At 39.7% G+C, this 26,071-nt stretch overlaps 4 protein-coding genes and 1 non-coding gene across 6 annotated transcripts; 4 read left to right on the top strand and 1 right to left on the bottom strand.

Moving 5' to 3' along the window:
- The first annotated feature begins 1,568 nt into the window (after positions 1-1,568).
- Positions 1,569-1,719, top strand: LOC116612491. The gene has a single exon (XR_004293931.2). It is a non-coding gene; the product is annotated as a U12 minor spliceosomal RNA (small nuclear RNA).
- A 281-nt stretch (positions 1,720-2,000) lies between these two features.
- LOC5504886 (UV excision repair protein RAD23 homolog A) lies at positions 2,001-9,746 on the top strand. Its single transcript, XM_001625703.3, has 12 exons — positions 2,001-2,224; positions 3,290-3,371; positions 3,784-3,863; positions 3,946-4,002; positions 4,686-4,777; positions 6,336-6,427; positions 6,615-6,679; positions 6,756-6,818; positions 6,888-6,963; positions 7,193-7,326; positions 8,331-8,504; positions 8,953-9,746. Exons 1-12 carry the CDS (start codon positions 2,159-2,161, stop codon positions 9,064-9,066), a joined length of 1,095 nt encoding a protein of 364 aa, XP_001625753.1. The 5' UTR covers positions 2,001-2,158; the 3' UTR covers positions 9,067-9,746.
- A 627-nt stretch (positions 9,747-10,373) lies between these two features.
- LOC5504879 (serine/threonine-protein kinase PLK1) lies at positions 10,374-17,295 on the top strand. 2 transcript variants are annotated; one of them, XM_032373208.2, is made up of 11 exons: positions 10,512-10,654; positions 10,765-10,840; positions 12,076-12,186; positions 12,467-12,583; positions 12,999-13,216; positions 13,589-13,684; positions 13,767-14,221; positions 14,780-15,098; positions 15,595-15,724; positions 16,271-16,384; positions 16,517-17,295. In XM_032373208.2, the coding sequence occupies exons 2-11, from the start codon at positions 10,811-10,813 to the stop codon at positions 16,736-16,738; spliced, it is 1,812 nt and encodes a 603-aa protein (XP_032229099.1). In that variant the 5' UTR covers positions 10,512-10,654; positions 10,765-10,810; the 3' UTR covers positions 16,739-17,295. The 2 variants fall into 2 exon arrangements, with proteins under 2 accessions (XP_032229098.1, XP_032229099.1); XM_032373207.2 differs by lacking the exon at positions 10,765-10,840 and having other exon boundaries at positions 10,374-10,654.
- Positions 17,296-18,636: 1,341 nt separating this feature from the next.
- LOC116612481 (ankyrin repeat domain-containing protein 29) lies at positions 18,637-23,294 on the top strand. Its single transcript, XM_032373209.2, has 6 exons — positions 18,637-19,010; positions 19,869-20,013; positions 20,623-20,919; positions 21,170-21,415; positions 21,937-22,188; positions 22,623-23,294. The coding sequence occupies exons 1-6, from the start codon at positions 18,888-18,890 to the stop codon at positions 22,781-22,783; spliced, it is 1,224 nt and encodes a 407-aa protein (XP_032229100.2). The 5' UTR covers positions 18,637-18,887; the 3' UTR covers positions 22,784-23,294.
- On the bottom strand, positions 23,294-26,024 carry LOC5504874 (cytochrome c oxidase assembly factor 7B). Its single transcript, XM_001625690.3, has 3 exons — positions 25,833-26,024; positions 24,149-24,289; positions 23,294-23,790 (listed from the first exon to the last, which is right to left on the bottom strand). Exons 1-3 carry the CDS (start codon positions 25,927-25,929, stop codon positions 23,378-23,380), a joined length of 651 nt encoding a protein of 216 aa, XP_001625740.2. The 5' UTR covers positions 25,930-26,024; the 3' UTR covers positions 23,294-23,377.
- Positions 26,025-26,071: the final 47 nt, after the last annotated feature.

Here is a 26,071-nt window from a genome sequence, read left to right as displayed (position 1 = left end):
CCCCCCCCCCCCCCCCCCCCCCCCACCCCACTCAACCACCGAAAAGCAGTCTTTTTTTAAAATATACTTACTTTCCATAATATCTATGACTGCACATCCCCTCCACAGCTAATCAGATTGTTTATTATGTTTATCAGACTTCACCTTTCCTTTTCTAGACATACAATGGCTTCAATTAAATAATTTCTTTTGTTTAATAAAATAAGACTATAACCAATTTGTTTTTGATCTACTTCTCTTATAAAACAAACAGAGAAACCATGAAAGGGTTAGTGATCAGCCAAGACAGTGGCTGCAAAGAAAATGGGGTCTTGCATAAACCTGGCTTATGGAAAATGTGTGAACTGCCCCACACAAATCTAAAAGAATATTGATTTAACCCTTGCAATTGAATGACCAACCAATCTATGAGCTCGAGCACTTCACTTCTCCACGAGAACTTCTAGTTATATGTTATATTATTATGTTGTTATTATACAAGCTGGAGTCGGGATTTAAATCAAACGCCGTATCACAGCCATTTTATCGCTCGTCGGTTTTTAACTCGTGAATGCTTGCAAAGCATTTACGAGTTATTGGAGGGACTTCTGTGTCACTTGATCGTCGGATCGTTGGATCGATCATCCGTAAACTTTTTGTGGTCTTTCTGTGCTTTCGCAACACAGCAATTTCTAGATCTTCCTGTAAAATTCCGGTGACCAACTTCCGGTTAAAGCTTAGTACTATAAAAGAGCCTAGTTATTATTCATCCTGTATATGTTTTATGCACACAAGAAAATAACTAGAAATACAAATTTGCATTCACGAGTTGGCTCACAGAGCCCTTTGATTTCTTCCTTCTTCACTTGACTTCGCCGCTCAGACAAACAAAACAGTCAAACTATTCAGGGATTTAGCTTTCTGTGAGTATATTTGCCAATCTTCGTAACTTATGTTAGACTTGTTTTCTTTTTCCGAGCTTCCGATATATTTTACATGATCTCTTTTCATTCCTATTGAGTTTGCAAAACAAGGTAGGACAAAATAAAAGGAGCAAATCCTCACGCACAGTGGTGGGGTGGTGGTTACTAAAATAACGAGATTCGGAATCCACATGGCGCGCGGGTAATACCAAAGTGCCCCCTCTTATCTTATGCTCTCTTGGTATTAAAAAGTATGGTATTTTTTTATTTTCTATTTAGAAAGACCGCAATTTTGTAATTTTTTTATTTCGTTATTTCTGTCCGTAAAACCGAGGTATACATTAAAGCGAGATGTCCGTATTGCGAGACTTGACTGTACTAGAGTACAAACGCACGCAAAATGATTTATATTTGTCAAATATAGCAATCTCATTGATAAATACATTTTCTGGGCATGCGCAGTTAGTAAAACTGCTGACATTTTGACGACTCTTTTTGAAAGATTTAAAATATTTCTGTTAAGTTGAGAATGAAGTGTTCAGAGATATTCAACTCAACTCTTAATGTTTTTTTCCTAAAAAGACTTACCACGCAAACTGATTATATGTTCCCACATGGCTCACATGTGGTTCTGTCTTCACTTCCCATTGTACCACCAAGTTCAGGTTGCCTTAAACTAATGAGTAAGGAAAATAACGATCTGGGTGACGCCAGATCCCACGATCAGTTTCGTGAAGAATTTTTGACGGGACCAGAGGCTACCCGTAGGTGACCCGCTTACTTTTGCAGGATGCCTGCGTTGCGACGCCTCCGTCCACCCCATCCAAATCAAAGTAAATGAAGCGACAACATTGTAGAGGAAATATATTCTAAATATTGATAGAAGTCCTCTTGAATGAACTCATTCAGCTCTTTCGTGATCTAAGTATTTTAAAAACGACGACAGCCTTGAAGTTTTAAGGTAGATAATAGCAAATAATGCGGTTCTAATTTTGTTTAGAAACACTTTCTCTAAGAAATGTGATAGCTCAGCGGTTTCGCTCTATTCCCGTGGTGCTCCTCGAGATTGTGGGTACTAGCCCTACGCATGCGCTTTAGGTGGAAGTGACGTCATCGGAGCCCGTAATGGCGCACGCTTGAAAGCGAATGCTGTAGTGACCTGTTCCGGTATTCTCAAGTAAATTCCTCGTATCTGCTCCAAGGCAGCAACATTTCCCTCAATTTGTGACAAGGATACAAATATTAAGTCAGTCAACATGATTATAACATTTAAAACACTCCAACAGCAAACATTCAAAGTGGAAATTGGTGAAGATGAAACTGTAAGTGTGACTCACTTTGAAAGTGCTATGTCATGTCAAGATTTGAGATCAGGATTGCGAAAGTCATGCTTTGGGGCTATTTTTTATATAAGTTACACATCTCGAATCTAGCCCGGAATATTATGTGTTGGATTGTATCGCGATAATCTGGTGATGTTTGTTTGACTCTGGAAAATCTTAGTTAACCTCGTGCTTGGTTTGCCTTTTGTTTACTGAATTCTCATTCATACCATAATCTTTGGGACAAGTTAGAAATAGGAAGTAGGACATAATTTGCCATCTATTTACTTCAGATGTAACCTTCATGGTTTTTCTAACGACGCATTATCTTGTTTCTGTCTTGTTGTTCAATATAAAATTTTAACAGAGCTGATTCTAACCTAGTTATAACTCACTCGAGTTCCGAAAGGCAAAACAAAGCAGTGGGATAGATCCTTGAATGTCTTGGGGATCACATTGTGATAGTATATTTTTCAATGAACTTAAATTTAAATCGATAATAACTATACTGGGTGAACATTTTAACAAAAACACTTTCATTTATTTTTTTGTTCTATATTATAAGTATTTTTGTAAGTTTGACATACTTTTTAATCCCTTCAATTAAAAAGTAACTGCAACCATTGAAGATCACTTGCGTGCTAAAATAGCAGTATATATAATACTGTCTTGTATCTTGTGGTGGATACAGGACCTTTGCTGCATACTTCCTCAGGGAACAAAACAGCCTAGCGTTTTCTTATTGAAGAATTTTCTTTTTTTAATTTCTGAATAAAATTTATTCACATGCACAATCTTCACTTCAGTCACAGCCCTGCGTTCACTGCAATTGGATCGAAATCATGTTTAACACTTAGTTGCCAATGCCTCACTGCTAACACTTCCCTGGTGCTCAGAGGTTTTTGGCATTATTTTTGACCCCTGCCACAGAATTTGTTTGGTTTCTTTCTGATGCAGCATAAACTATTTGTTCTCCAATATGGATAAACATTTTGCATTGTATGTCTTCACTGAAAGTTTGAAAGAGTTAAAGTTATAAAGAATTGTTTTTTTGTGTGTGTGAAGGTGTTAAAACTAAAACAGAAGATCGAGGCAGATAAAGGGAAAGATGCATATCCCCATGGAAACATCAAACTTATCTATGCAGGTTAGTGGTAGAGTCTGGGCCCACAGACACACTGTATTTAGAATTAAACAAATTTGCTGTCTCAAGTATACATTGATAAGAATTAAGATGATGGGTACACATTTTTTTTCTTTATAATCGTAAATTGATTTTGGGTCATGTGATGTTAAGGTGATATTGAGGAAGCTATGGTGCTGTCCTTATATTGTTACTTCAAACTCTACTTTGTTGTGTAGCTATATAACTTGAAGTCCAAGGCGACTTCATCTAGTCTTTAAAGGTTCCAGAATTTCTTTTGTTTATACATAGGGATAACTTGTTCTCTGTGGTTAGGCAATCTGGATCTAATTTTTCATAAATAAAAACACATGTTTACAATTTAATGTTGAGACTTTTAGCCCACATTAACTATATTGACATTTTTTTTCTTCAGGTAAAATTTTAAATGATGATAACCCTCTCAAGGAGTACAACATTGATGAGAAAAGTTTTGTCGTTATTATGGTTGCCAAGGTATGTTAGTTTAAGTTTCAGTTAAGCAAAGTGACCTTGCAACATGTATAAACTTCACTTCATTTTGTGTTTATTTGCGTAGCCCAAACCTGCACCAGCTGCTGTAGCACCAGCGCCAGTAACTACCACCATCCCTCAGGTATTAATGCACACCACGCCTCAAGTATTAATGCACACCACACCTCAAGTATTAATGCACACCACACCCTCTGGTATTAATGCACATCACGCCTCCAGTATTAATGCACACCACCCCTCAAGTATTAATGCACACCACGCCTCAGGTATTAATGCACACCACCCCTCAGGTATTAATGCACACCACCTCTCAGGTATTAATGCACACCACCCCTCTGGTATTAATGCACACCACGCCTCAAGTATTAATGCACACCACCCCTCAGGAATTAATGCACACCTTAGGTATATATGTTACACTACTCAAGTATATATTCACACCACTCCTCAGGTTTATATGTTGCACCATCCCTTAGGTGTATATGGCAAACCAGGGTTCAAAATAGCGCCCGGCACAACTCCTCAGGTGTACATATATGTCACACACCCCTCAGGTATTTATTTCACACAACTCCTCAGTTTCATGTGACACCAACCCTCAGGTACATTTAACCACATGTCATGGCACATAACAAATAGTATGAAAGAATAATAAAAGGAGGATTTATCCTTATTTTATGCAGGTTTATATTGTTTCTTTTCCCTTTTATTTCCTTGTTTTTTGTGAATACTTTTAGAGTTCCATTTTGTATCTATTTATTGAATAAATATATCTTACTCCATTAAATAAATGTTTTATTATAGGCTGCCACAGCTAGTCCCAGTACACAGGCATCAAGCACAGCTCAAGAGGATTCTAAACCAGAGGCCAAACCTGATGAAGCCAAATCCACCAGGTAACTAAATGATAAAGCTGAGAACCCTCTCAGCCTCCTTGCAGTAGGGATGCTGAATTATGAGGGTGCATTTACAAGGATCAAAAGCATAGGATCAACTTTAGCTGCTATTACCAGACTTTATCAAACCACCCACCCACCCACCCACTCAACCACCCACTCACCCACCCACTCAACCACCCACCCACCCACTGAACCACCCACCCACTCAACCACCCACCCACTCAACCACCCACCCACCCACTCAACCACCCACCCACCCACTCAACCACCACCCACCCACCCACTCAACCATGAGGGCTTCTCAATTTAAAGTGTGGAGACATTGGAACAATGCACAAAAAAGAAAATGTGCCATGCAACACAGATTATAATTGGATTTATTTTCGTCTACCAGCTGTTTGGCATTCATGTTACTTTCTTAATTTAGTAGCCTCTGTAGAATTTTATTGAAGGATACCATAGACCAAAGCAGTAATTACCCCGATCGTCAGGCAAAATCACTCGCGCTCACGTTGGATTAAAGCAAATGCCAACAAATTACATATCAATTTAAAGCTTAATGATTGTTCTTTCCTCCTTAGATAATCATTTTTTATACGCGCTTAATTTTGAGTGCTTTTGCCTGGTCCAAAGTGCAAAATCGACCACTTTTAAACATGCGAATTATTTATACACACCAAAAGCGCGTAACCTCCCGGGATCTGCTTTATATCTTTCGTCATGTACTGAACTGACAAACCGTGTCTACATTTGACGTCACACAGCCTCGTTGATTAATAATCAAGGGTCAAAGTTAGGCGTGGAATTTTGTTTCTTCGGCTACAACGCGATAATTAAATCCATAGCAAAAAAAGCTATTGACTATCCGCGGCACGGTTTGACAGCACAATATCTATACTAGACCAAGTTACGCAGGAATCGGGCAGTTAGAAGTGTACCTTTACTTCACATATTTAGAGTAAGATAGGGTTAAATTTGATTGCGAGATATCAGGGATTGAAGTTGTGTTAACATTAGAGGCAGCGTGACAGTAATGACAGACGAAGAGCAGATAGAGCAGCGTATGGCAAACAATCACATTGCACGCTCTACACGCAGCGGGAAAACTCTTAGGCGCTCAGTCGTGCAAGTGAAGGAAGATGCCTAGACCAAAGCGAGCTTACACCGAAAAAAAGAAGAGTGCGGAAAACTTAAAAAGACCGCGAACTGAGACAACTCTCTGTTTTGGGGTTTCTTCGTCGCTTAGCCTTCTTCGAAGGAAGTCAAGGATTTTTACTCAATCTTGGAATAGTTTACAACTATGCAAAATTTAGAGTAAACGCTTATAAAGTTGATATAAATCTCGTATAAAACGTTGATAATGATACTGATGCGCTTGTATGCAAATTAGAGGAAAAGCAGTAAAACTTAGTTCCCCTGATGTTGATCGCGGGACTTTGAGCTAGCATCTAGAGTGTGCCTATTGTCATTGAATGGCATAATCAAAAAAATTCACCCGAAATGAAGCCATTTGGGTCTACGGTATCCTTAAGTGTTTTTTGATGTTGTGTTCTAGCACTGAGACTGCAGCTTCTGCAACCACCACTGCTTCCACCCCTGCTGCAAGCACCCCCCGCAGCTACATAGAGGAGGCAGAGTCAGCACTGGGTAAGGTTCTTTTGATTCAGTTTGTCTGTTGTGTTGGCTAGTGATGTTCTCATCCTTTTATTATTCATATAAACTGCTGTTTGTTGAAGTGTTTTTATCGAAAACTAGCTAGAACTAATTGATAGCTCAGTATTCTGTTATTTCTATCCCAATTTTACTTAAGCTGACCAACTGTCTTTGTTCATAGCCACTGGTACAGAATATGAGGGCCTTGTTACAGAGATTATGAACATGGGATTTGAAAGAGACCAGGTTAGTGCAATATTACAGATTAATGTGACATTCATGAATCTATGCAGTAAACTGATGCATGATCTTTCCTTACTAGGTTGTAAGAGCTTTACAAGCAAGTTTCAATAACCCGGACAGAGCGGTTGAATACCTCACGACTGTAAGTATATGATTTAAAGTTCCTTGTGTTTCCTTCTTTCTAAACCTTGTTTGTGATTGTGTTGTACAGGGTATTCCAGACCTGCCGTCTGAAAGGGTGGGTGATCAAGGTGGCCAAGATGAGGGAGAGGAGGAAACAGCTGCAGGTACTGTATGCCACTGACAAAAAGATGTTTGTAACATTTAACTGTACGGCGGTATAATAACTACATTGAGCGGTAGGGAAACAATGACACAATGTTGGAGAAATATCATACCTCCATGATGTCTGCCTGTTTGACCACCTGAGAAATCATTTTTTACCTATAGCCAAGCAGAAACATACACAATCATGTTGTGTCCTCCCTTAATTTTTACACATTTCTATTCTCACAGAGGGTGTCTCATCGCTAGAGTTCTTACGGACACAGCCACAGTTCATTACGATGCGACGTATGGTACAACAAAATCCAGGTGTTCTTCCGCAGCTTCTGCAGTCCATGGGGCAGTCCAATCCAAGTTTGCTACAGGTTGGATAATAAGCTAAACACCATATCATTCTGACTTTAAAGATTGTGCCTTTGTCCCCACAAAATAACTTTACCGTTGTTTGCATAACTTCGTGACCATCCAGAATGAGGTTTCACACTCTTCAAATTGCAAATACTCTTCCGTCAATCAAATGTGTTGGCTCTTAGCAGGCTAACTAAAGGTACGGTAATACGAGCAGCAAAATCGCACAAATTTTGTGGCAGCATTGCTGAAAAAAAAAAATACGTTTGTAAGTGACGTTGCGCGTTTTACTACCGGCTCGCCAACTTTTGTCGCAGCATTTTTTTGTTGCAAGTTGAAAAGGCTTGCTGAAGAAAGTACATGTTTCAACTTTTTGCAACAATACTCGGAGATGTAGCCCGTATTACTACAACAGCCAAACTTGTCTCGTAGCAAAAAGACGTCAATATATGCAAGCAATTGCATTAGCTTTTGCGATTGGTTGAACGAGTGTCACGGGGGAAAAAGATGGCGGATCAACAGCAAGCACCAGTGTATCCTTTGCTGCGAAAAAAGTTGGTTCGTCGGTAGTAAACGCGCAACATCGCTTTCGAACTTATTTTGTTGTTGTTGCAAATGCTGCCACAAAAGTTGTACGGTTATGCTGCTCGTATTACCGTACCTTAAGAGCATGTGTGCTCAGACTGCATTTAGCTGCCTTTGCCTGTGCCCTTTGTTATGATAACAACTTAGCGTGCTAGTTAAACAAGCAAGCAAACATTCAAGTTTTGACAGTCGAGAAAAACAAGGATTTATAAGGTTTAAGCTCGGACTGTGTTTACGAAGAGTGTGATCTTTATTTTTTTTTCTTACTCTTGTTTTTCTATTCATTATTTACTAGGAGCGAGATCTTTATTTTTCTTGTTTTTCTATTCATTATTTACTAGGAGTGAAATCATTATTGTTCTTGTTTTTTTTTCTTCTATCCATTATTGACTAGAAATGATTTAGACTTTATTATTTCTTCCTTTTGTTTTATCAGCTGATCAGCAGTCACCAGGACGAGTTCATTCGGATGCTGAATGAACCTGATGATGGCCCGCAGCCGGCCGCAGGAGGGGAGGGGGGTCAGCAGTCGGTGCCTGGAGAAGGAGCCCCACCCCCAGGGGTCAGCTATATCCAGATCACACCGGTGGAGAAGGAGGCCATTGAAAGAGTGAGTATCGGATTTACCTCTATTTTTCTCGCTAGCATATTGTGCATCTTGGTTCTTGTATTGTCTTTAGTTGCCCCCAATTTTCCTCATTTTTTTATGCTTGTGTGTTTTCGTGTGAAAATTCTAGGATTTCGTGTTTACTACATTTTTTTTTTTGGGGGGGGGGGGGGTCCCAATTCGTTTTTCTTGCGCGCTTTTACCAGGCGCTTTTACTGTAAGTCATTGAGAAAAATAGCCCCGCAAGGCGTGCATGTAGCTACTGCAACTATTATAGTTGTAGTACAACTATAATAGTTCTACACTGTAATTTCAAGTGTATATAACATATTTAGCAATAATAGTGTGCACATTTCGATTATATATTATCAAGACTGTTTCTTGATTGAATTAGCTTCCTATTGTCCACGCAATCCTCGTATTTCTGATGCAACATTTTATTTGTTTTCAGTTGAAGCAGTTAGGATTCCCCGAACCGCTGGTAATCCAAGCCTATTTTGCATGCGAGAAGAATGAGAACCTCGCTGCGAACTTCCTCCTAAATCAAGGCTCCGACGATTTATAGGATGCCCTGGAACGCTAATAGAATTCTATGCTTTATCCAAGCAAAGAACACTCCAGATGTATCTAGTCTAGACGTTGTTTGTCTGGCTATCGCAATCGAAAAGATTCTTAGCCTGTGAACTATCGGAGCTTATGCTATAGATTATTTGAAAAATGGTATTGTAGTATGCAGAGCGGCGCTTTAGACAAAATGTGTTAAACTTTTTATTTGGTATTGCCTTATGGTTCTATTCGACAAAAGGAAAAGAATAGTGTGTATGAAATTTCCTGTTAAGAGTGCCGCAAAAATAGCACTTTGACAAATGACGAACTAGGGCCTTGATGCCTTGTGCAGAATAAAGTTGTCCATGATGCCTTGTTCCAGGGTAAATAAACAACATTATCCCAACCGGTTAAACATTTTCTATGTCAAAATTTTGTTCCAACGCAATAAAAGTAGGCCAATCTGCTCCAGTACGTGTGCTTGCAGAAAATACAACCAAGCGTTGCGATAACGTTAAAAACAAAACCATCTTTACCTCCGATTGCCGTCTGTCATCAACTGAGTAGAATACACATAGTCCATAAATGGTAGACTTTAGTAAGCCAACCTAGTCGAACCAGTTGATAATAACAACAATTTGAAATCTGCTCTTTGGCATTATACTTTTATTTCAGTTGAAATAAAGTATCTTAATTCAGTACATTGTCGTTATTTACCCCTCTGGTACCTAGAATATTTTTTTACTTTTAAGCTCCCCCTCCCCCTCCCCCCTGATAAATCTTTACGGCCGTTGGATTTTTTGGTGGCATGTGCAGTCAATACAAAACGGGCATATACATACAGATTCATCAAATTCCAAGCAATGAGTCCGTGTACCTTCAAATATAACAAAATATACGCTCTTTTTGGGGTACAGCATTGCATGCTTATCTACAGTGTCTAATAATCTCTAATAAAATTAATCTTGAGACGTGCCATCTTTACGCATCTTCAAAACATTTAGTTTTTTAATTAATTTTTCGGGTGTGGCAAGTTATTGCGCATATCTAAAACTAGAAACGATAGGTAGATAATTGATAATTTTGCCAATTGTCACTCCCCGTTTGATCGGTGATTCTATCATTTGCTTGAAATACCACGCCAAAAAAGAAGATTGTCGTGAACGTTGCAGCACAAATTTATTCACGTTATAATAATTATCATTCGTGTACATGAGAATTCTTTTCGGACCCGAGCGCGCGCAATTTGTGTAGGCTTGCATCAGTGCATGACGGTTTTAGGCGCGGGGTCGTCGACCAATCAGAGGCCGCCATTCTACAGGTAGCCACCAGCCCATCGAGAGATCCATGGTATTTGAAAAGTATCTCTTTCACTAAGAATCGAACCGTAGCAATGTTAAACCGGGCGGGAATTTAGTGCTAAGGCTGGTAATATGACTAGCAATGGTTCACAGCTCTCTTTACAGCCTAGCAATGAAGTCCAAAAGACGCCGGATAGCTGCAAAGTCAAAGGAAGGTCACCTAAAGAGTCGCCGCTGCCAGATGTTCCTAAGGTTATAGACAACGGCAATGGCCGGCGGTACTTCCGAGGGCGATTACTTGGGAAGGTAAGAGCAGTAGCCTAGAAAACACTTTCTTGAACCTTATACCTTACACGTTCATTAAAAGCTGACATCAATCCCTGGCTTTTCATTGCTATTATTTTCTTTATTTTGAGGACGAAACTAGAAATACCAATAAATTTGGAAATGCAATAAGTGTCTATGGTTGCCCAGATTCAATTGCATTGTACGGTATGTAATTTAACCAATGAAGGTAGCCAAAGCAATTAATTTATTGCTGCGGAATAAAAAGGGTAATTGGAGCTTGGAGTTAGCCGATAAATTATTTTACAACGGAATAACCTATGATAAATAAAATGCACGGAACTAGGTTTGTTTTATTTTTTATTTCAGTATGGTTCAGTTATCGGTTATTTGAATACACCATAATGATATTCTTTTTGGTTATAATCAGATCATAGCGCCTCTACCGTAGTTGATGTTTTCAGTTAAGCATTTTAATCTTCTAGGAAGGTATTTAATTTATCTTCAAGGAACAAGTGGTTTCTTGTTTAAGCTTAAAACGGGTAGAATTTATCACGTTCAGAGTAGAAACAAACAAAAAATCCATACATAGTCAAAAGAAACAGTTTTCAATAAAGAAATTTACGCAAGTCATAATTTTAATATTACGATTAACAGCAACGACTAGTAACTTTATCTTCCCAATAATTAGATTTTGAGATTGTGGAGAATTTTTATTTTTATGCTTAATATTTCGGCTCCTTATTGATAGACCATAAGCTGATTTCGTTTTTCTGTAGAAAAACACAGCATCCTAACTAACTCCCTCATATTTTTAACGAAAACGATCTTCCCTTGGAATTGTCCTGGCATTACAAACGTCGTCTTAATTTAAGGCCATGTATATGCATTGCTGGCTAAAATAAATACAGTAGAACCTCTATTAAGCGGTCACCGTCCGGACTTGGCCAATTGACCGCTATGGTAATAATGACCGAAATCTAGATATTAGATTTGAGTTATTAGAGAACATCTGGCAAAATGGAACTACAAAATGCGGCAGCTTTGGCGCGGCAATGAAAGTTGGCTAACGGGACCGTCTCATGGTTACCACACCTGCTTGATAGAAGTGACCGCTTCATTGGGGTCAACTGTACATTAAATGTGAGAGAGAAGTGATCGTTGAATGACCGCTTAATAGAGGTTCGACTGTAAGTACAAGATTACATAATATTGTATGAGGCTTCTTTTGATTAGTTTTTTTATTGTTTAAGCAAGTATCGGGGCAGAAGGCACTCTTTCACAGGGTTATTCGTCTCCATCGTCCAATGCTGGGGTATTATTTGTAATAAAGGGTGGCGTAATCCGCACAAGAACCCCACCCATACCCATAAAGTAACAGTCTTGGTTTTATGTGTGATTTACTATATAGTAAAGTGTGTTAAATTGTCTATGGTTTGTAGGGTGGTTTTGCTCGCGTCTACGAAGTTACGGACATGTCCACCAATAAGATATACGCACTCAAGGTCGTGCCTAAGAAGCGCCTTTCCAAGTCCACTAAGGAATACCGCAAGGTAATCAACTGAATCAAGTCCGAACAAATTAGAACTCGCTCAAACTTATTAAAAAGAATAGGAATAAGCACTATTCATTCGAGTATAATTCGTAAAACTGACTTGTTTATGAAAAGGGATATTTGTTGAAAAAAAAAATGGCAACTGCACTAAGGGTGATATACTGCTAGCTGTAGATGGTCAAATGGAGTTGTTCACCACTCGCGGATGACCCCTTGATCTTGAATAATATCAAGTACTTGCTTTCTCATAATGACTTACCAATCTTTGCGATTGACAGATCGAAATGGAGATTGAGCTTCACCGGACCCTTCGCCATCACTATGTGGTCGGTTTCCACGGTAGCTTTCAGGACGAGATGAATTTCTACATTCTTCTTGAGCTGTGTAGTAGGAAGGTAGGAGATTGTCCGCGATTATGATATTCTACGTGCGTGCGCATGCCTCTAAAGCTGCCATAATCAGGTGCTTTCATAAACTTCTCACCTCAGAAAAAAAGATCTTACAATCCTTTCGGGCCGAGGCAGGTTCGCCACGCTGGGTTATTAAAATAAGTCGCTAAGTATAGGGGCAACTCAAAAAGTAAAAAAGAAAAAGATGTACGAGATAGTCGTACAAATGGTTCTAAGGTTCTAAGTTTTTTTCTGGCACGCATTAAATTCTGGGATAGACATAGTAAGGGATTCTCTGCGAGCCTCTTTCAACTTGTACGAGTGCCAGAAAGTGAAAACTGGAATACGACTATGACCCGCTCTGCTCTCGGCTACGAAATGCCATTACCTCTATGGCCACGTGACCTCCCTTCCTCCCCAGTCCCTTGTGCAGATGTTGAAAACACGCGGCAAGCTGACGGAACCGGAAGTCAGATTCTTCATGCAGCAGGCGATCGAGGCGTGTTCGTATCTCCACGAGCAGCGAGTGATCCATCGCGATATCAAGGTCGGCAACTTTTTCATTAATAGCAATATGGAGCTACGTCTGGGGGACTTCGGTCTGGCGGTCAGACTCAAACCTGACGAATACAAGATAAGGTAAGGAGAGAATCTGACATTGTACGCCTCTATGAAGGCGAAATTACACGCAATGCTAGTCGGACATTGTCATGTCGATTTGTCCGGCGTCTGTTTAGTTCCGTAAGACAACAGCTAATGACAAATGCTCAACATCAGAAATTTCTTGAATCGCGTCAGATTTTATGAAATCGGGCCGACACCGAATGATACACGAAATGGGCTCGACAAATCTGCGCATTTAAATCAATCTTTAAAGTGTACAAGGAAGGTTGTCGAAAATACAAAAAAAGGTTTTGCACCTAAAAGGGAAGATTTTATTTTGGTACATTGTATAAGAACTTATAGATTAAGGTATTTCCAATAATTGTAATGCTTTGTTTTTTATTTTAGAACCATGTGTGGAACGCCTAACTATATTGCACCTGAAGTTCTATCAAAGGAGGGACATAGTTACGAAGTGGATACCTGGGCACTAGGGTGTGTCATGTGAGTCAAAGGGCTTAGAGCGATATTCACGATATGAATTTGTACATCTCGACCAGGAATCATAATCCGTTTTTCATTCTAGGTACACAATGCTTGTAGGCCATCCGCCATTCGAGACCAAATCACTCAGAGAAACCTACCGTAGGATTCGAAATAACGATTATACGATACCTTCCCGAGTGTCCGATTCGGCCGCTCGGTTAATCCAACGAATGCTCCACGCTAATCCCGAAAACCGGCCGAAGCTTTCTGATATTTTCAGCGACGATTTCTTTGCAAAAGGTTTTCTACCCAACGAATTACCGCTGACCTGTTTATGCGGCACTCCTAAGTGGTCGGACTATGAAAAGCGGAGCACTGCAGACTCGAAGAAGGAGCATGTTCTTCTCTCACAAGCCCTAAATCGAAAATTGAGAATAAACGCTGATGAAAAGGAGGAACAAGAACAAAAAGTACCAATTTCCAGCGACAAGAGATACATAAACGGGCATGCGAAGGATGAAAACGAGACGGTGAAAAACGGAAATATGAATTTGGGTAAGGACATTCAGATTCAATCGACAAGAAATACGGAGTAGATACTATAGAGAGAGGGGGGGAAGTGGACTAGAGCGATGGTAGGCCCGGTTTTAGCATTCGTTAATGCTACGAATCAGCTAATAAGCAGGAGGGTAGCAAAAGAGTTAACGGGTTAGTCTAAAATCCCTCCTTGCGAGAAAAGTGTTTTCTAACTGACACTAAGGATGGCTGCAAAGGAGACCAATAGGTTAACGGAGGCATCGAAAAACGGTCGCCAATAGAAGTCTACCACATTCTATGGCTGAAAGCTAGTGAATAAGTCATTGGTAACAGACAAGTTCTGGGACAATAAATGAGCGCGTTCGATAATCCTGTCATATTAGAACGCGCTAGAAATCAATAAAATATTATAGTTATTATCGTTAGACTTATTTAGAGAAGGAAGGGAAGGGGTCCAACTATTACAAGCACACAATTTATCATAGGCATTGTAACTCCTTGTCTTCTGTTTTTTTTTATTATTTTCATTGTGCAGCTCGTGCCCGGTTAACAGGTTCCATTTGTACTTGTTTTTAGATAACTCCCAGAAGTACTTTTCCCCGGAAGGACTTTACGTGCATCTCTCCACGTGTTTGCAGCACTTAGAGCACAGCTACCAAGACAAGTCCAACGATATGTGTAACACCAAGCTTCAGGGTGTGGCCAAGCCACTACTCTCCCGGGACGATGCCAAAAACCACCAGAACAACAAGGACAGGGAGGAGTTTGCTGAGGTTTTCATCGCCAAGTGGGTAGACTACAGTAACAAGTACGGGTTCGGGGCGCAGCTCTCTGATGGTTGTGTCACAGTTCGATTCAACGACTGCAGCAAGATTGCATTGGCCTCGGATAAAAGGTAAACGTTCTTGCGTTGATACGCTGTGGCGTCAGAGAGGGGGCAGGGAGGAGGAGAGAGGGAAGATTATGAGAAAGGCAATAACACCCTCTCCGTCTTGAATGGCATAGCAGTCACCCATTGCGTGACAGAGGTCATAGTGGTGTGACAGAGATCAGAGTGGCGTGACAAAGGTCAGAGTGACGTGACAAAGGTCAGAGAGGCGTGGCAGAGGTCAGAGTAGCGTGACAGAGGTCAGAATGGCGTGTCAGAGTTCAGAGTAGCCCGTGATACTACAGACACCACCTATTTTTGGCGGAATATCACAAATTCAAATAAACATGCCATGGAAGTGATTAAGAATTTTTCTTCACTATTTCGTGCGTCTATTTTTATTTCGTTACGTCCCAGCGTGTCCTACGCAAAACAAGACGAACACTTGACAGAAATAAAGGCAGAAAAAAGGAATTTTGGAATGCGTCCTAATAATCTTCCCTTCCTTTTTGTTTTCTTCCAGGAGTATATGTTATCGCGACGAAGATCAGCCGCTGCTGAGATTTTCTACTAGTTATGTTCCCAGTAACCTCCACTCAAAAGTCACTCTTCTCACATACTTTGCAAATTACATGGATAAGCATCTACTTAAGGTGAGTGCCTTTAACCAACGGCTATCTGTGCGATGAATGTACACAAAGTCCTCTTACTTATTCCTAGCTTGTGCTAGTTTAGTTATGTGTCACCAAGAAATACGGCGTCTGTTTCCCCTTTATGTTCGCTAGTTCAATAAAGCGTCACCTTATAGTTGCGCAGCCTTGTTCCCCTACCCCCACCATTGTGGTTTAGCTACGTATCACCTGAGGTGTCTGCGTTGCCTTCCTACTCGTCCTCGCCTTAATCGTGCGCAGTTCTCTAAATCGTTTTGCCTAATAGATGCCCTCTATTCCCTAATGTGTTGCTAGTTCAGTTACTCGTCGCTTAATATGTTGTGTGATAGTCTATATCCTCCCTGTTGTGCGATGGTTCAGTTAGGCGTCGCTTAATAGCTGTACAGTCCTCTATATCATTCCTGTTGTGCAATAGTTTAGGTGCATTGCTTTTTATAACGGCCCAGGCTAGAGTTCCCTCCTTTTCAGTAACGTGCTCGTTGCGTTCAATATGTAACATATATCTTTTGCTTTTGTGCGCTTCCCCAGGGTGGCGACCCCGCTGATGTGATCCCATCGCACCCGGACAGCATCCCTTTTATCGACATCTGGTTTCGCACAGACATCACCATGGTGATGTACCTTAGCAACGGAGCAATGCAGGTATGTACCCTAGTAACCACAATTCTTTCTCGCATACGTTTACAAGGCTGAAATTGTTTTTTATGCTTTTGTTTGACCGGTTAAGGGAGAGAGAAGTAGCTACGTTGTTACCTAATGTATTTCCTTCTTTAGGTGAACTTCTTCAAAGACCACACCAAAGTGGTGCTGATCCCTGGTGAAGACAATGCCTTGTTCATCTACATTAACGAACATCGCGAGAGTACTAGTCGACTTCTTAGCGAGCTGAACCAGGACACCGTATCCTGGGAGGTCATCGGGAGACTTATCTACTGCAAGCAGGTTCTGAGGAAAGTCATGGAGGTCATCGCAGACGAGGAGAACAACCATTTATAGCCCGTCAGTAGAAGTATAGGACCTTGTAGGGGTCTATCACTAATTGCGTCTTATTTGGTTTTGTAAATAAGTAAATAAAAAATACGCATGCAGAATAACGATTTGAGAAATGTGCATGCAAAAAATGAAGTGTATTTTTCTGAATTATGTAACAGAGGATCAAGATGGTGTACTTTTTTTGTGGATTTCTGTAGAAGTAGACTTTTTTGATACGGATGTATATCACACGTTTAATGTTGTATTGCGGGATTCAAAACATCATGAAAAACTCTTGTTTGAGGAAAGCTACAAAGATGAAGAAACGCAGGAACTTTACATTTTCGCAAGGGGAGGGTATATCGCGAGGTGTCTCCGGATGCGCCATGGTCCTCGTCAAACATGAAGTCCACTCGCCAATCTTGTACGGCGGTATTATATTTTCTCTAGTGAACGATTCATGCAGACATGACTGACCTTTTTAGAATGAGGAATAACCTTGTAAGAGTTATTATATTACATATCATTATAATATTTTGATACCAGATTGAAAACGAATAAATTTGTTGAGGTATTTGTTATATGGCGTGCTTTTCATTACCATGCAATTGATGTTTAGACAGACAAACAGGGTTCACCCTCACTTTATGGATACTAATTTACTTACTTACTTACTTACTTACGTACGCCTCATCATCCCTGGTGAGACATCAGGCCATAGTAATAGTTCGCCTCCATTCTTGACGGTTGCAGGCAAGGTACTCTGCCTGTCCCCAACTGGGCCAAGATCTTTTAATTCAGATGCAATTGTTCTCCGCCAGGTGGTCTTTGGCCTACCGGGTTTCCGCCTTCCTGCTGGTGTCCAATGCAGGGCAATCTTTGGTATCCTCTGTTGGTCCATGCGGAGGACATGACCAAGCCATTTCAAGCGCCGGTATCTGATCTGATTGACCTGGCTGCTGCTACTGGTCTTCTTCTAAATAAAATCAGGGATATTAAAAATTATGACCAATATTATGGGAAATCAGACTTTTTGTTGAATTCCACTGCTCTTGTACCAAATATTGTTAAGTCTCTAGGGAAAATCCTTCGTGTACAAATAGATCTCTGATGGTGATGACGCTTCTCTTTGGAAAATGTCTAATTGCGTGCCTAAAATAATCATGCGACACAATGTTACGAGATAAGTATAAAACGAGGTCCGGTCGCCTTTAATTGTTTACACCTATTTCAATAAAGGTTGTTAGTGCAAATGGCGATTGGCAATTGGCAGATCCACGAACGGAAGTAACCATGCGTCTCGGATAAATCAAAACAATTTCCATTAAAGGTTACCAATGCTTGGCTCTGACATTGCTGGAGTTTATTTAACACCTTTGATTTTACAAATAATTAGTACCCATAAGCCATTTGCCATTTGCACTGACAACCTTTTGTGAAATAGGTGTATGCTAGAAAACTGGATTTTAGCTACCATGAGGGGGACGGTGGGTTAAAAAGCGGTCGGGAGGCGGAATTGCTAGACAAAATAGGCCTCGGTAACAACGCCTTATCCGGCTCTCCAGTGGGTTAATTCGGAAATTCCTGTTTTGGGGGTGTCGGGATTCCTGTGGCGATGCGCCACGGGGATTCTGAACAACGAAAACACACAGGAGAGCCGGCTAGCAGGCTAACAACTCCTCGATTCGAGCTATGGGAGGCCCGAGTTGTAGAAGGCTGAAATTTCCAGGACAACATCATTCTTTTCGATGTTGTTTCGAAATTATTTCATAATTTTCGTACAATGTTTACCGTTATATCAATATAATCCTATAGCTATATATCAATAGGGCTGCTGTGATCTGTGATAAATCACATACCCTTATAAGGGCATGATGTCTGTCATTTCGTTTTTACGAGCCTGCAGTAATAAAATAGTACAGTGGTATTTCCCATGATAATATTTTCGTCGATGATCGAAGCTTCTTTTTCTTCTCTAAACATCGCTTCGCTGATTCATATTGCACTGAAAAAACTATTCGGATAAGCTCTCAGAACACATTTAAAGTAATCAGTGGCTGGAGAGCTCATAGTATTGATACTAATATTGGGACAAGATCCGATTATTCGTTGGGACGATTTGACTTAGTCAAACTATAGCTGGGGTCAAGAATTATTTTAAGAAGACTTTACTATGGAAGAGGATCCACTTTTTACTAGTCGCCCTGTGCGTACCTTGCAACAAGTATTAGCCAGTAGAAACGAGACTGGTGTAAAACAATTCCACGAAGCTGCTGAAAATGGTGATCTTGCCACGGTAATTTGAAATATTTGTGTACTTGGTATTTTCTGTGTTGTCATTGTTGTGTGTTAACTCAACTTAAGCTTATAAGTTAAGTTACATTACTTAACTTATAACTTAACTTATAAGTTAAGTTACATTATTTATAAGTAACTTAAGCTTACTTGATGAAAATGCTTAGAAATTTTTCATTGTCCATTGGATATGATGTATCAACCAAAGCTTACTTGATTAATTGCTTTGAATTTTTTTGTATTTTCTATTATAATGTTTTCATTTGGTGAAGTTGTATTTTTTACTTATTTTTTTATTGATTTTTGAAAATTGCTGACTTGCTGAAAATATCTAGTCAGGAGCATGATCTAGGCTACCTTAGAAAGGCTTAAAAGTGCGACACATGCTACAATGGCAATCTAGGCCAGGCAATAGGCAACTGACACTAAAAAGTCATGTGAGAGTGGCAAATTCAAGCAGAAATCATAGAAATGGCAGTGCTGGTCACACCACAGAGCAGCACAACAATAAAATCTTTCAATGAAAGTAAGCCCTTTCTGACAAAGGAACTTACATATGACATTTTGGGTGGAAACTTGTGGCTACATATGCACTGAATAATAAGTTGCTTTTTTGTAGTTATTTTGTGGCTAAAAGCCAGGGTATGCACAAGTTTCCACCCAAAATGTCATATGGTATGTTAGTGCACGCTCACCTATTGGCAGCAAAAATCACAGATTTGATTGACAGTAACTTCAATGCAAGTAGGGTTTTGTTGCGTTCTAAAATGCCCTAAGGCTAAAACTTCCATTTAGTTTAGGTAACTCTATACTTAATTTCATCTTTCACAACTTATTTTTATTGAATGTGTTTTTAAAGGTAAAACTAATTTTTGAGGCTAAGAAAATCCACCCAGATGTCATTGATGGTTGGGGAATGACATCACTACACATGGCGGCACGTGGTGGCTTTGTGGACTGCATTCAATTTTTGTTAGAAAAAGGAGCAGATATAAACAAGACAGGTAGGGCAGTATAGAGTTGATTGATACATTGAAGACTTTTTAGCAGTAGCAGATCTAGAGGTGCTAAATGATCCATATCCTTAGACAGGCATGTACACAGGGGGTTGGGCAGGGTGCAAGGAATCTTTTAATACTGTTCTTTTTCCATACGATACCTATGACTGCGCACCCCCTCCCCCTTAGCCTATCCTGGTAATCCTTCCCGTTATGGACAGAAAAGAACTTAGAAGAATTTTGGGGTTCTAGTGAATTTTGCTACACCTTATCCTGATCCTGGATTTACACTGAGCTCAAAATACTTAATTAATTTTTTTTTTCAGGAGCTACTGATAATCACACATTGCATACATACACATTGATAGCTAATTGCCGGGGAAGATGATATTTAAACTCTTAGAACTTGAGGGTAGTGGATGGATCCTGGGGGAGGGTAGGCAGGGTGTTTGTGGTTAAAAATGCCTCATGTAAGAAGGGGGTGATAGGGCGACACACACTCCTGTCAAGCCCTCATTCTCATTATTGGCATCTTTTGTGGTCTATCTAATACTTGACTTTTTTCACAGTAATGTTTAAATTTCATGCTTGTGTGAATTTCACTAAAATTTACAGAGAGGAGAAGAAAATGTCCTATACATTTGGCAGCACAAGGTGGCTATCTTGAGGCTGTGCAGGTTCTCATCAGAAACAAAGCAGATTTGGATGTGATTGACAAATATGGAAGGACGCCTTTAATGTGGGCTGCATTCTATGGTCACAAGAACATGGTTGAGGTGTTCCTGGAAGCTGGTGCCATGATTAAAAGCAATAATAACTGGCATGCTCTTCACGAAGCCTGCAAGAAGGGGTACCTGGACATCGCAAAGCTCTTAGTTTCCAAAGGAGCTCCCGTAAACAACCCACCTGATTGTAAGCATACATTCCTTTTAAAAATCTTATTAGGAAGTTTCATTTCGATGAAAACTCTTTTGGCTCAGAGGTGGTGGCTGGAAGTGGCTGGGTGATGGCTATCATCCCTAAAATTTTGTTTCAACGAGTTGAGCTGCTCCCAAAATATTTCTGGGAATGTATCAGGAGATAGCTCCACTGTCCCCCTTGCTACAAGCCTGACAAGTGTGTCTTTTAAAAGGAATTGATAGCTATATTTTCTATCATTCAGTTAAGGGCTGTGCTCCTTGGTCACCTCTTCATATTGCTGTACAAAAGGGACATCTAGACTGTGTAAACGTTCTGCTGGATGCTGGTGCTGATGTTCACTGTCGAAATGCAGGGGGTCACTCCCCCCTGCACGAGGCAGCATACCGTGGCCACGCTGATGTATTGGTCAGGCTTCTTCAACAAAATGCCCGGCCAAATGACAAGAATCTACAGAAGAGGACTCCTCTTCATGAAGCCTGTCAACAAGGTAGTTCATCTTGAAAAAGAAATAGTGCATTTTTTACTTTTGGTAAGTTAAGTTTTGGAACACCAGAAGCTGAAGAAAGTTAAAAAACCAGGTCAGAAAGGGTCATGCACATTACTAAATAGTAAAGCCCACGGCATTGTACTTACTAGACAGTAATAGCTCAAAAGAGTCATTCCACATCAACAAAAACAAATAGTTGATAGACACCGAAGAGCATTGCACATTACTGAATAGTAAAGCCTACAGGCATTTCACTTACTGAATAGTAATAGCTCATAAGAGTCTTATAATGATAACAAAAAAAAAAATGAAATGAATCAGAGAAATGTCCCAACACCCTTCAAAGGGGTCATGTTTTTCAGTTTGTGCTGTTCAAATAAACACTCCTATCATTGGTGGATAAAGAAATACAAAGATATCCAGGAGAGAATGATGAACCCCTACCCCTTTCTTGAAATCCTTACTTTGGCCTCCCCTTTTTGGAACTCTAACATATTTTTACTCCTATCATTTCTCTTAAGGTAATGTTCTGTGTACAACATTACTCCTTGATGCTGGTGCAAAACCCAATTCCATAGACATGGTATACGACACCCCACTCCACCTAGCATTGAGGGCTCGACACCCCCCACCCACAGCAGTAGCACTGATGACTGTGCTTTTGCAATATGGTGCATCTCCCAGGATACTTGGAAAAGGGGACGAGACTCCATTTGATATTATTAAAGACACTGCACAGACAGGGTGCCTGGATGTCCTTTTAGATGCTGCTGGTATGTAAACAAGCTTTCTCCTAGTAGGGATTCTATAATTGCCAAATGAGTTCTATGGGATTTGGGGTTCAGATTATCAAGAATCTGCAAATGCTGGGGTGTCTATAGAAAAATTCAGGGTGCGGTCTAGAGTAGTAATTCACTGACCATGGATCAATTAAGTTTAAATCAGCACCATTAGCTCTGGTAATAGGTCACTAGATCCATCTAAAAAAATTTTCTATCCAAAAACACATATCAAGGGGTCAATTTGTATCAAACTCATCTCATCACGAGTAGGGTGGTGTCTGAATCCCCCCCTCTAGACACCTATCTGGTTTGTGCTCTCGTAAGCAGCCAACTCATTTAACAACCATAATTTTCAGTTCCCAAGGGTGGTCTCTCACAAGAGCTTCAACTTTATCCAACTGACATTCATTTATTTCTCTCCATAGATAAACCCATGCCGCTTCTACAAATGTGTAAAGTTTGTATAAGAAAAAAGCTAAAGCTCATTTACAGTACTAAGAAAGTAGATAAATTACCTATTCCTTCAGGGATGAAACAATATTTGACTGAGGATGTGGAGATTGAAGATGAAGAACGAATGGATTAGATTTGAAACTTTGATATTACTGTGGAACTTTGTATATGGGTGAATGCAGCTAATAGAATGAGCTCTTACAAAATATTGAAAAAAGATTAACACCAGTAGTAAGCTCACATCAACTCAATGAGATATCTTCTAATTATAAAATTGTATTAATTTGAATATGTTTCATAACTCAAAGAGTTTCAGTTGTAAAATTTTAGCACTGAGAATAATTTAAAATAATTTTTTTAGGCATGAAAACATTTCAATTATTTTCAAAAGCATTTTCTAAACCAAAAACTAAGCAAATATAGTGGAAGTGCCTAAATTGAAAAGCAGGGAATTGTACTTTTTTCTCCTATTAGCACTTATACTGTACATCGAAAGCCAGGTGTAGCTGCTATATAGAGCATATAGAGCATATGTATACTATTTTGCATGTCTGAATGGTTTTCGTAATACCAATTTCTTAATAAAGTGATGGTGATGGAACTGTGTAATGTCAATGTAGAATAAAATAAACATCATCACAAAAGTTTTTAAGAGTCCTTTTATTTAATTGTTCACTAGTTTCCATCTTAAGAAAGAATCTATTTGACACAAGTATTTAATTTTGATTTACAATATTACTTCAGTTACTGAATATTCTTTGGCCAGCTTCTTATATTTTGCAGCTTCTTCAGGATTCTTCGCTACTCCGTCCCCAAGTGCATACATGCGGCTGACATTCGCACAACCCCAAGGGTGGCCCATTTGACATCCCTTCATGGAGTAATCAAATGCCTTTTTCATGTCCTTGGCGATTCCATCACGTCCCATCAGATAAATGGCACTCAGGTTAAAACAGCCGTTTTTATTTCCCTCAGTGCAGCTTTTACCAAAGAACTCCATAGCCTTGTTAATGTCTTTTTTGATGTGAGTTTGTTCAATGCCACTTTGATAGATGAGACCAGCGTTATTACAGGCACCGGCTTGCTTGTTTTCACATGCAATTCCAAACAGTCTCAGGGCCTCCTCTGGGTCTTTGAGTTCTATTTATTTCAAAAGGTGGTTTTAGTTAGCCATTTATAATGTTTGGAAAGGTGGTTGGGTAGAGTTACAAGCAGGTTATTTCAACATTCTAAATAAATTGCTTGGAATGAATTTATTGATTTGAGTTTTTATGTGACCCTGATCCAAAAAAGGGCAGTACTTGGAAAAAATCCTGACAAAAAAGAATTGTGTAGGAATTCTGGTTCCCCTCCCAAAAGTAAAAGGATCATGCTAAAATTCTCTCGCCATAAATACCTCTAAGGGCGACCAGGTGGTTTGTTACACTTAAACACATTTCATTTGTATCATTAGCAAGAAGCAAAAAAACGAAGTTCTCTAAATTTTTCATAAGAATACCTTTAGAGGTCAGGTGCAGGTTCCCTAATGCAAAACAGCTCTCCATCAAACCAAGCTCTTCACATGCTAGTTTGAAAGTGTCCTTGGCTTTGTGCACGTCTTTTTCTACTGCCAAGTAAAACTCAGCCAACTGATGGCAGGCTGTAAACAAGCATTTGATGTTTTTTCTTTAAACAAGGACCTGCAGTATAAAAAGCGCGCGCCTGGTCGTCGTCATTCCCACTAGACTTTGTCGAGAGCAGAGCTCCATAAAAAGAACCAAAAGAGATATTATCAAGTTGAAATAATGTCTTAACTAAACATCAATGGTGCAAAGACGACTATATTTTTAATCTTCTCTGTTGACTGGACAGATAAGAAATAGAGAATGGAGCGATCTTGAAGCAAATAAGTTTTCAGGTTTCGTTATTTTAGCAAACGTGCTGAAAAATAGTGTCATTTCAAACAAGTGTGGGCTGTTTTTTAATAAAATTTTAAATCTTAATTTTTGTTGTTGTTGCCATAGAAAACTGCTCCTAAGAAGCTTGGCATTATTGCCTTGTGTATACACAACATCATTTTCAACTTCGAAAATATCAAAGTTAATCTACGGCTCTGCTTCTTTTATATTTACGGAGCTCTGCACTTGATGTGGACTAGCGAGAATGACGACTTGAACCATGGGTCCTTCTTTAAGGTAATTCCCTTGAAATAGTTCTACAACCCAGAATTTTTTAAAACTTGGCATAAACAATATTGAAGTTGAGGGCTTTTAAAAAATGCTATAAAAAATGGGTGTACCGACCTCGTTTTCACAACAGAGGGGCATGCTTTTGAGGCGTTTTTAATGATCGTGCGAAGAAAAATCACAACTATAAATTTAGTCTTTAGAAAATTAAGTTCTGTTTGTCGAGCTGCCAAAACCGATCTCTTAAACAATAACCCGTAGTAGCTAATGTTCAAAACAAATCACATTTAAGAGATCGCACTAAAAGACACTGTTTTCGCCACTATTTATATGGTAAATAGCACCATTTTGAAGTATTTTTACGGCATTTAAGAGAACATAAACGATCTTCTACAAGCCAACTGTTCGTCTTCTTCCAGTATATCATTTTTCCGTATGTATTTAACTATTTGAGCAAATAAAAAATGGGAGTAACCGACTTCGTTTTTGTGTCAAAGCGATTTTAAGTAAAAAAACGTGCGCCTTTTGCTTTGTTTTCTTAAACAACTGTGGCACGCTCGCATACTTAATATGTGCAGACCGCGCACCACCATGCGCAGAAGGGGTGCGCAGTGAAATTCAAGGGAATTACCTTAACTGCACTTAGAAATAAGCCAAGATCATGGCATTTCATAATGTGGACAAACCCTTAGCCCCCCCCTCCAAAAAATGGGTGAAATATATCATGAAAAGCTCTGTACTTGAGTACACCCACAGAAAGTGGAGGTCACTACTAGTTTTGGTGGGTGAGGGGGGTGAAAGCTATGCTGGCTAGGTTCCCATTCCCATGTGCACACCTCTCACATCTAGGACTTAGGATAGGGACTAATTTTGCTCTAGAGAAAAGTTGCACGAAAAGCTTAATTTATTCTTGGATTGACAAGTAATCCTATTTTTTATATAACTATATATAAAGTTATAGAAGAATAAAGTGAAACGGCGATGTCAGGTAAAGTGTTACGTCAGATAAAAACTTACACTCCTTTTTCCTCGATAGCTCACATTCATGCTTGAATATATCTCCAAGCTGCTTGGCATATTCTTTAGCAGCGGCTGCACTTTTATCTGAAGTCATGTTACAATCCAGTCGTTCACAGCTTTATAGAATTCGTCGGCTCCATCAGCTCCTGCTCGCCGCCATTTTGTTCTAAGAATCCGCTGAATAGATTTTGGGCTGTATATCGATTTACACAGGTATCCCGAATAAAGTCTGGGAG

The sequence above is a fragment of the Nematostella vectensis genome, chromosome 1, assembly GCF_932526225.1.
Source record: "Nematostella vectensis chromosome 1, jaNemVect1.1, whole genome shotgun sequence".
In the NCBI taxonomy this organism is placed as follows: domain Eukaryota; kingdom Metazoa; phylum Cnidaria; class Anthozoa; order Actiniaria; family Edwardsiidae; genus Nematostella; species Nematostella vectensis.
This window is presented reverse-complemented; position numbering and strand designations above follow the sequence as displayed.